Here is an 11605-nt window from a genome sequence, read left to right on the forward strand (position 1 = left end):
TTTGGCCTTTGATAATGTCCTAAAGCCAGCAGTTATTCCGGTTTGGGTTGAGATGCTGGTCAGCTTGAGGGCTTGTCCATGACCTCTAACTATTTTATCTATAAAATTTAAGGATCAGTTTAAAATAGATTAAAAATAAAATTTTATAGAGTGTTGAGATAAATTTTTTAAAGAATTAAATAGGATTGTGAAAGAACCCACGGGCTTTGGCCCATTCCTACCCCTAGGCTTGTCTAGTTTTCAAAAAGTTTCTCCAAAAACATCACATCAAATTTTTAACATTTAAATAGAACATTAAATATAGATGAAACAAAATACTAATTACATGTTATGGGAGAAATCTTGAGACGAATCTTTTAAGCCTAATTACTCCATGATAGCCATAAGTGCTACAGTAACCAACATGTACTAATGATAGCTTAATTAGACTCAACAAATTTGTCCTATGGTTTTCAGCCGAGCTGTGAAATTATTTTTTTTATTCATGTCCGAAAACTTCTTCAGACATCCGGTCAAACGTTCGATGTGACCCTTTCCCTAAAATTTTTTGCCATCGAAACATGACCTGAATGGATGACGGCGATGCCAATACTTATTGGGTAGCGGGCTATAAATCAGCTAAATATTGAGGTGGAAGAGAGAGAAGAAATGGTATGTAAGCTTATAGTTAGCTAAGACACAAAAATTAAAAAAAAACTCTGTGAGAGAAACAAGTGAGTCATGTATTGATAAATAGCTAACTATGAATGGGCTAATATGGGCTAATAGAAGGGTAAAAAATACCTTATTATTAGCCCGCTCTAAAGCGACTGTACGAGATGTGGCTACACCATTACCTACCTACCTTATCGAATATCGAATAGAGTGATATGCAAATTTCTTGTGTGTATGACTCTATTCTTTAGTAATAGTTGTAAGTGAACAATGACACACAGGAAATCCACTTTAGGATCGATGGACATATACAATAATCCCCAAACCCTTGTCTTTTCACTTTCGTTCATATTTATAAGCTAAATTTAAATTTTATTTTTAAATTTATGGTTGATTTTGAAATTTTTTTCATCAAAATTTATTTTACAATTTTTTTAGATCGACAATATGCATATAAAAATTTTATTCATAAATTATTCATCGTTTGTAAATATTTGTTTGGCATTTTAAAAAATCGAACAATCATTCATATTTTTTTTTCTGAAGGCAGTTGGACAATTGTAGGTGCAATGTGAAAGTAGGACGGACATTTGGGCTGGGCCGCTGGATAGAAATGGCATCAAATTGAAGCCAATTTGAGGTGGGCTAGGTTAATTAGTATGAATGGTTAAGCTGAGCCTGATCGGCTCTAGCAGAGATAATAAGAAAGTAATTAAGGAGTAAAGAGAGACATCACTACATGAGTATCAAAGAAGGTAGAAATAAGGCTATATTCTTTTCTCATATATTTTTCTTGTTTTTACGTGTGTATTCATAAACGGTTAAATGAATGTTACATGTTTTTTTGTCGCATGTATAATTCATCATCTCACATATATAAAGAAGATTTTTCTAACTTTATAGAGTAGTTATTTTTATTGTTTATACTATTAAAGACCTTTCATTAAAATCTTTTATCTTTCAGCGAGAAGTAACACGACCTAAAGCTGAAAAGTAGCACGACCTAAAATCGGTTGGCTCATGTGACAACAAAACCACTTTGTACAAGCTGCCCAGTAGCACAAATTTTGTAAAAGCGGATTCATGACTATATGTGAAAATTGATTGATAACACGCTCTGATAAGAGAACCGAGTGCGCTCTGATTTTTGCCAAAAAAAAATAGTGAAAAATACAAATAAATGATGCCATTTGTAGAGCCTGCATCTCTATGAAGTACAAAACGATCCCTCATCATTATATAAATTATATAAATAGACAAATCACCACGACGCCGGTCAAAAATTTAGACTTTTTAGTCTTGCATATGAATTGTTTAATTAATGTATATGACTTGTAGATATATAAATATGTGTGTGGGCGCATGCACACATGCGTGCGTGCACTTTTCATATCAATATTGGCAAGGGTTACAGTTTTAGGATGTATTTGGTTCATGAAGGAGGTGGAATGGATCGGATCAATCTATGAATTGCAGGATGGGTTAGTCCTATTTTCTCTTTGCTTAGGATATGTTAGACATATTTTTTATTTGGTTGGAGGGATAAGATGAGATGAAGTAATCCAGTCACATGTTTGGATAGATGAATGAAGGTAGGATAACTAGGGGCCTGTTTGGATACTCTGGACTTTTTTAGTCCCTGTTACATCGAATATTTGAACGCTAATTAGAAGTATTAAATATAGACTATTAATAAAACCCATCCCATACTCTGGACTATTTCATGAGACGAATCTATTGAGCCTAGTTAGTCCATGATTAGCAAATGTGATGCTAAACATTTGCTAATTGTGGATTAATTAGGTTTAAAAAATTTGTCTAATGAAATAGCCTTTATTTATGCAATTAGTTTATTATCAGTTTATATTTAATACTCCTAATTAACGTCCAAACATCTGATGTGACAAAGGACTAAAAGAATATCCCTGGATCCAAACAGTCACTAGGGCCGTGTTCGTCCAACACCCTTAAGTTAACTTATTCTTTTCGTTTTTCGCATATACGCTTCCCGAACTGTTAAACAGTATATTTTTTGTAAAAATTTTCTATAGGAAAGTTGTTTAAAAAAATCATATTAATCTATTTCATATTTTTTAATAATTAAATAATTAATTAATCATGTGCTAATCTATTACTACGTTTTCCGTGCCAGGGTAAGTTAACTTATCCTCACCGAATCGAATGCGGCCTAGATGTGGTAACCTTTCCACGATGTGTCGTGAGGTTACCTCCCATCTCCAAAATAAAGCAGTAAGTAATAATTATTATATAATTAATCTAAAGTAATTATATGTCTATTTACACAAGTAATATATTAAATAAATAAAATATGAAGTCATAATTAATAAATAGAAGTAATACATGAAATTGCATATATCATTTCACACCTAATTAGAGATAAAGTGACATTCATAAACAAATAAAGTTAAAATATTACTGGGAAGTGTTTGCATGTAGTTAGTTCATATTATCCTCCCAGTGGCTGTGAGAAGCATATATCAATGCTAGGAATCCCAGCGCCGCCGCCGCCACGCCAATCTGGAGAGGACAGGAGGAGACGAGGTAACGATGCAGCGATGCCCTCGCCCCATCTGTTCCATCCCGGATCTTGAGGAATATTCTCAAATGTGTTTAATCTCATCTATCTAATCCATAAACCAAATAGTAGCAAAAATGATATGACTCCGTCTCAACTCACCTCAACCTTAGTACTAAACACGCCCTTACATTATAAAATAAAGAGAGTAAGTCTTAAAATTAACCTATTACAACACTATAATGTACTTACTACATGGTCGGTCGATATAATGTACTCTTTTCGTTCAAAATATAAGTATTTTTTATATTAATCTCGTACCAGATATAAACATTTCTAGCACTGTTCACATTATTACAGATCCTATCAATCATTTTCCTTACCTACACCTAACCCTTCACACTCATTCATTCCCTGTTTATTAAGGGACACCATAATCTTTTCTTCTCAACATTAATTCATGCTAAACAATCTAGAAATATTTATATTTTAGGACTAAGTATAATAGGAGTCACAACAATGTTAAACATAAATACTCTTATCATGCTATAACAATAATCAATAGAGATGCACACTTACACACACATATTATATATATATATATATATATATGAATTATTGTCAAATTATCTTCATAAAAATATTTACACAGAAAACATGATACATACTACCTCAAAAATTTAAGTGGTAGAGCCCCCTCCGATTCAAAGGCATAGAATGCCCGCACCTCTTGCCCCTAAGGTCGGTCCTATTCACATCGCTCGTGAAATAAATTTTGGTGGACGGATTTTAATCGAGGATAGTGAAAATAGTTTTTTGACGGTGGACATAGGCATGTCGGAATCAATCATATAAGAGCGGGTACAATAAGTGATGTAAGTGGGTTATAAAATTTAACACGTCATATTTATATTTATATGGAGAAGAGAGAAAATAAGAAATAAGAAAAGCGGAATATAAATTTATAGTTAACTCCAACACAAACTCTAATATGACAGGTGAACCATATATCGATGGTGCAACTAGTGCACACGTTGGCTCTATTTTAGCTTTTAGTAACATGAAAATATTTTGAAGCTAGTAAGTAACTTAACATACGCTGGATATAGTTTAAGAATATATAGAAGCATTAAATATTATAAAAATGGTGGTTTAATTAGTGGACAAAACACAAATAATGGGTCACGGTGGACAAGGATGCATGGCCAGCCGGTTGGTAATGTATGTAAGTATATGATGGAAATGGTTGCATGCATCGGTCCCTCCGGCTCCGGGAGTACCAACTGCTGCTTGGTGCTTGCCTGCCATGACTAGCAAAGTGCATGCCAGCCAGCATGTGCGTGCACCCCTTTGCACCAGAGACAGAGGGCACGTGCCTTGGCTGCATGCGATGCGTTTGTATGCATGCGTGCGTACGGCATCTTCCTTTCTGTACGAGCTTAGCTAGTGGACTGAATTAATGGATCGAGCTAGTAATTTTTCTGTGCATCGCAAACACTTTCAAATGCAACACAGCTATGCTTGTACAGTGGAGTAGTATATATATTCTGATAGAGATGAGTATCATGGGTATATATTCTGCATCTGCGTGCATGCGGCCGATCGATCGAGCTGATCAGCTCACTGATCACCCATCCATCACGCAGACATCGGCATATGCGTGGTGCTGGTGCGTGCTCCAGGAGTAAGTTAAGTAGACGATGACCTGTCCGTCCGTCTGTCTCTATCTGTGTTGTAAAGCGCAGCTCAAATGCGCAATGGAAAGTATATATAAGATGAATATAAATCCACCCTTCTCGATCCTCGCTACCTGTCTTCCGCCACCCGCCGGATACGTACGTACGTTCAATTAGTTAATTAACAGAATTATTTGTTTCAGTATATATATATATATATATATATATCCATAATATTAATTATTCCTGGCTTCGAGCTGCAGAGTGGGTATGTAAATAATGTATACACACACATATATACTACGGACGGAGTAGCTTAAATTAATTAGCCCGCTCTAAGACTGATCAGTTGAATAAGTCTCGATCGATCGATGCGCGCAGATGGCACCAGCAATGGCAGAAGCAGCAGCGTCGTCCAGGTCCAGGTCCCATCTGGATCTGGTGGTGCTAATGCTGGTGCTGCTGGTGGGTGGCGGCGAGGCGCTGAGCCTGGACTACTACACCAAGAGCTGCCCCAAGGCGGAGGCGGCGGTGGCGGCGGCGGTGAAGCAGGCCATGGCCAAAGACCGGACGGTGCCGGCCGGGCTGCTCCGCCTGCATTTCCACGACTGCTTCGTCAGGGTAGGTCTCATGCATTAATTCCCCTAGCTTATATACATGAGGGAATATATCGAGCGAGCTGTCTGGCCGGGCTGCAGGGGTGCGACGGTTCCGTTCTGTTGGACTCGTCGGGCAACATCTCGGCGGAGAAGGACGGCCCGCCCAACGCGTCGCTGCACGCCTTCTACGTTATCGACAATGCCAAGGCCGCCGTCGAGGCCCTCTGCCCCGGCGTCGTCTCCTGCGCTGACATCCTCGCGCTCGCCGCCAGGGACGCCGTCGCCTTGGTACGTACAGTACTCATTTCATTCGTCATTTAACCAATTATAATTAATTAATTAATTAAGCTGCTACCTATCTAGTACTATCTGTATATAGCATTAGCATTATAGCTGCTAGGATTAATTGGATTTGGTCGGGCCAGTGCATTGATTATATAGTATCATGCATGTATGTGGGATGTGGCCGGATTGCAGTCCGGTGGGCCGTCGTGGGTGGTGCCGGTGGGTCGTCGGGACGGTCGTGTGTCGCTGGCGAGCGAGACGACGACGGCGCTACCAGGGCCGACGGCGAGCTTCGACCAGCTGAAGCAGGCGTTCCACGGCCGCGGGCTGTCGACCAAGGACCTGGTGGTGCTCTCGGGGGGGCACACGCTTGGCTTCGCCCACTGCTCCTCCTTCCAGAACCGCATCCAGCAGCAGGGCGTCGACCCGGCGCTGCACCCCTCCTTCGCCGCCACCCTCCGCCGGTCCTGCCCACCCAACAACACGGCCAGGGCGGCGGGCTCAGCGCTGGACCCCACGTCCTCCTCCTTCGACAACACCTACTACCGGATGCTGCTCACCGGACGGGGCCTTCTCTCCTCCGACGAGGCCCTGCTCACGCACCCCAAGACGCGCGCCCAGATATCTCTCTACGCCGCGTCGCAGCCCGCCTTCTTCCGGGACTTCGTCGACTCCATGCTCAGGATGAGCGGTCTCAACAACGTCGCCGGCGAAGTCCGAGCTAACTGCAGACGTGTCAACTAGCTAGCTTAATTAATTACGTACAATATGCTACTGCCACTACGTCAGTATCGATCTATCCATGCATGCATCACATCGCGCTTGTCTCAACAAGACAACAACAATACATTCATGTTGGTAGCATCATATGTCAATTTTAATAGCTTATCCATGGCAACCAGAGAGCTGAGTCCCCGGTTAATTATACTCACTCATGGGTTTGGTTGCGCTATTGCTCGGACCGCACACGTATGCACTATTTACGCTCCAAACACCGCACGGCGGCCCATATAGCCATATCGTACTTGGGCTGGCATTGTCAAAATCAGCAAATGAAGAAAACAGTGTTACGGAAGACGGGTATCCGACGGATGAGGTTTAGTCGTAAATATACGGATTTTGTACATTCACTCTATTGCATATAGATGTGACGCTAGTGGCTATAGTGAATGGAAATTACATAATTTTAACCAAATATATTTGTTCTTTTTCTATAAGTATATGAAAACTTCGTTATATGCTCAAAGAACATCAATAACGATATATAGCCTGCATAAATTTCAATCCCCAATCCAAAATCAACCCACTCAGTCCAACAAAAAAAACTTACATAGGCATTATGACATTTCAAGTACCGACGGCCCTCCATGGGATCCACCACATAGCTTTGACGTGGCAATGCACATCATGACTGACTGGTAATCAAAAGGACCAACCCTACACAAGATGGGAGAGATCGATGAACGTTGGGAATACGTACGTCGATGACCCATTGCTCTGTGAACTAGCCATCACCGCTACCTTTGCTCGCGAAGCCACTCCTACCTTCACAATCTTAGTTGGGGATTCATCTCACCTAAAACACACGAGCATTTATCTTCAGCCACCACGCTGAGTAAGACGATCAATCGGGTCAACGATGCCACGTCGGACGAAACCGCCGGCCAATGCACGGAGGGAGGTGATTTGCTCCGGTTTTACGAGTGGAAGGAGGTATCATACCCAATTTTTCGCTTTGGATTATGCTTATAAGCCAAAATTTGAATTTTCAACCTTACATCTAGAGTTGTTTTGGGCGGTTTGACCAAAGTTTATTTTTTCAGTCTTAGCTATTAGATCGCTAATAATACATATATAAATGTTTTATTCACAAATTATTTTTCGTTTTCAAATATGTCGTTTGACTTTTTTTTCATGAAAAGGCCAAACTAATTACCCCCTTAGGCTCATGGTATGTACAGCCAGTATGCAGTAACAACCCTTTACCACATGGTCTTGCTAAGAGTAATTGGTTCTATGGTTCTGTAATTTTTTTACTTCAAAATTTAAAAAATCGATGGAAAAACCTAAAAAAAATCCCACAAGTAGTTATCTGGTGAAGAAAGTTTGTGAAAATGATGAAATTTTACTTCATATCTTGGAGTTTCATCCAAATTGGAAAAAAAAGATTTGAAATATGATTTCTATCTTGTTTAAGTGTAAAAAAATATGTAGCAACAATTGTGCAAAAAGTATCACAAGTATGCAATACTATATTAATTTTCTAAAGATATCCATAGTTTTCTTGAATTTTCCATACATCTATATAATTTTTACCGTGATTTAAATTTTTCCACATATTTTCTTCTCACCTTCAACATGCCCAACAATTGCAGTTAGCACAAGGTGACCATGGCTTACCGCATGATAGCCATGTATGCACATAGTGAAATTTTTTTTTTCAAATATTGGAGAGTGGATTTTAAACCCTCGAGGACCCTTGTTTATTGCATGTGTTATCCAAATAGTCATTAAAAACTTTTAGAAAATGTGAAGATAGATTAATATAACATATATCACTATGCACACATGCAAGTTCAAATATGACTTCTACAATCCATAACAAAAATAACAAATATGACTATGAGTATACGTATGCTATTCAGAGTTTAATTTATTATTTTTATTATAGACCGTAGCAGTTATATTTGAACTTGCATGTTTGTATAGTGATATATGTTATATTAATCTATATTCATAATTTTTTTTAATTTTTTTAGTGACTATATAGATAGCATGCAATAGACAAAGGGGCATCCCTTGAGGGTTAAAATACTTTCCCCAAACATTGATATATGTTTTCTTGTTTTTTCATGGTTAAACACCCTATCGACGGCAGGGGTGACCGTAGCCGGTGACAATATCACAATCAATCAATGTCCTCAGAAGTCCAACAACATTTAAAATACAATTTCAAGATTGCATATTTGTTTTATCTAGAGAAACAGACAAAATTCTTTATGAAAAAAGGGCGATGCAATCACTCTCTTTCTGTCAAGAACAAAAGAAATAGAAAATGTGACATGCCTCACATGGAAGAAAGAAAGGAAACATGATGCTCATCATATTTTGTATTGTTCGGTAAATTAGTTAAAAGCCCCACATCCTCTGGAAAAAAAACTTTTAGCTATGGACTTAGATATGTGCATGTCTAGGTTTACAACTATAATTTGATTTCTTTGGACAAATGGAATACAAAATAAATTTACAATAATATCACAGTGATTGATCAGAAAATAACCCATCAATAACCCTTTTCATCTTCGCTCTCCTTCAGCAACAAACTTGTCGATACTTTCGCTTCACACACTTTTCCATGCCCCAAGGTTCCTGCATGATCTAGTTAGCTATACATATTATTATGAAATCCTTATTACACAAATGATGCAATAGGCTAGCGTGCACTGCCTCAAGCAAAACATGGTTCGCTACTTCGCTTCTATAGTGCCAGACCTTGTCCTATGTGTACCACCATCTGTAACCATCTTAACAAACTTAGGTTGCAGAAGTTGACATTCTTCCTTGATCGAAAGCTTATGCTACTGACCTACTTTGCTACAAGAAAAGTCCCATTACATATAACACAAAGCTTATGCTTTCTCGTTTGGTACCCAAAAAGGATGACCACCACATTCTACTTTATTTGCTTGTTAACATAAAAGGATAATCTACAAATCAATTACTATAAAAAAATGTGTTATATTGACCTATACAAAGATATCACAAAGTAAAAAAGATGACAATATAACTGACGGTGATCCATTAGAAATATCTCATTATATATGCCAATTAAGGAGTACAGATTATGTTTGAAGGAGCAAACCTATAATTGGAGGCACACAGATGGGGCCTAAAGTAGTGGATATTCACAAATTTATATGGAACTTGATTTTAGAATTTAATTTGGCATACAACTTTTAGACATGTTTTCATTGACATAAAACATTTTGTATAATAAAGTAGGGTCAAAAGCTGTGGTGGCAGTGCCATCTCATTCATTCATTATGGTGCAAAAGGTTGAACCTATGCATAACCATTAACATGGCAAGCAGGCACCGATGAAGGCGCAATACCAAAGTTGTGTAAAGAGGAGGAATTGATATACTAGTAGTAGTACTATTTAATAATTAAGTAGTTTTTGTTGGACCTGAGTGCAACTTGCTGTCTGCGTTTGCTTCTTTTCTTTCTGCTAATCAATCTTCTTCCCCAGTGCCAGCAGCAGCCAAGCTGAGGTCCGTAGTGGATTAGCATCGCGAAGAAGAGGGATCTAGGGTTCCACCAGTCCAGTCAAGGCTGGGGGATGGGCAGGGGACGATTTTGAGTGCGAGTCGAGATGAGCGCATCTTGGTTCATCAAGTGCATCACCATGGGAGATGGTGCCGTGGGTAGGGCTGAAAACGGAGCGAATACGGGCGGAAAATACATGTATCGTATTTGTTTTCATATTTTTAGGCGGATACGGAAACGGATACGAATACCTCGGATACGGAAACAAATACGGATTATCTCGAATACGAATAAGGATCGAATGTCGCCGAACAAAATACGAAAACAAATATTTCTCGAAACATACAAACCACTTAAACTGTTCGTAGAGACAAAAAGCACCACATATATATAGCTAAGTTAATCGAAATAGTTCGTAGAGACAAATAACATACAAACTTGCAGCCTGATACACAAAGCTGCAACTATGTCATTCTTCCATTTCATCCAAAACATCATCCTGCTCATCCATATCATCATTATTATCCTTTTCCTGCAAAAGTTGAATAATTTTGTTGTCATATTAAGTCAACCATTTACATAGTACAGTAAAACGAGTAATAACTCACCACTACCAATAAGTTTGCCAAATGCCTCTCTAAGCCTTCAATGTCCAACTCATTGATGATAGCCTGGTTCTTGTAACCTAAGAATGGCACCCAGAAGAGACCATGCATCAGATATACATATATACAGGAGTTGTCAAATAAGTAATGAACATAAGAACAAAATATACCATTCTTAGATGCTAAATTCCAATCTTTGGTGCACACTAAAGCTTGGACAGCTTCTGGATCAAGACATGTGCGAAATGGATCAACAACACGGCCACCGGCACTAAATGCTGACTCAGAAGCAACAATTGACACTTGAATACACAGCATATCACGAGCAAGTTTGGCGAGGATAGGAAATTCTGCTTGTTTGGCCTTCCACCAAGACAAAATATCAAATGGATCTTCCAAAGTCCATTGTAACAGTGGCTGTTGCATGTATATTTCTAACTCAGTTTTGTCACTACGGGTAGGTTGGCTTCTTTCAAGCAAAAATTTTTGAAGTTGATGATCATGATCATGGCTACTGTCATTGTCATTAAATATGTCATCAAGGTCATCACTATTATCAACAATTGCAGGCTCAGGTTGCACTTGGGATTGAGGCACATGCACTTCAGCACCATTCTTGCTTGATGTCACATGTGCACTAGTAGTATAGAAATCAAATAATTTTTTGACAACACTGTTGAACTCCTCAATTTTTTGTTCAGCTTTTGTACCATAAATCGGGTTAGCATAGAACTCCACTAAACTTGTCTTGTAACGTGGGTCAAGAAAGCATGCAACAGCAAGAGCATATTAGACTTCTCCCAGTACTTATCATATTTAGTTTTCATGTAGTGTGCCATAGTATTTACCGTTTAATCTCTACACTTACACCAATCAGCAATAGCAATCTTAATACTACAAAACTTACCATAGAAATGATTAACTGTAGGATATTTAGTACCAGAGAATAGTTCAGTTTCATCATGAAATGGCTTCAAGCACTTG

General features: G+C 38.7%; 1 protein-coding gene across 1 annotated transcript; it reads left to right on the top strand.

The window, feature by feature from the left end:
* Nucleotides 1–5219: 5219 nt before the first annotated feature.
* Nucleotides 5220–6734, top strand: LOC102715917 (peroxidase 64). The gene is made up of 3 exons (XM_006648124.3): nt 5220–5487; nt 5565–5753; nt 5943–6734. Exons 1-3 carry the CDS (start codon nt 5248–5250, stop codon nt 6492–6494), a joined length of 981 nt encoding a protein of 326 aa, XP_006648187.2. The 5' UTR covers nt 5220–5247; the 3' UTR covers nt 6495–6734.
* Nucleotides 6735–11605: the final 4871 nt, after the last annotated feature.

This window comes from Oryza brachyantha, chromosome 2 (assembly GCF_000231095.2).
Source record: "Oryza brachyantha chromosome 2, ObraRS2, whole genome shotgun sequence".
NCBI lineage: Eukaryota > Viridiplantae > Streptophyta > Magnoliopsida > Poales > Poaceae > Oryza > Oryza brachyantha.

Bases quoted from the DNA above. Each gene is read 5' to 3' on its own strand.
- LOC102715917 (XM_006648124.3), top strand. From the start codon at position 5,248: ATGGCACCAGCAATGGCAGAAGCAGCAGCGTCGTCCAGGTCCAGGTCC. The intron at 5,488-5,564 runs GTAGGTCTCATG...GCCGGGCTGCAG, and splicing joins TCCACGACTGCTTCGTCAGG to GGGTGCGACGGTTCCGTTCT. The intron at 5,754-5,942 runs GTACGTACAGTA...GCCGGATTGCAG, and splicing joins CCAGGGACGCCGTCGCCTTG to TCCGGTGGGCCGTCGTGGGT.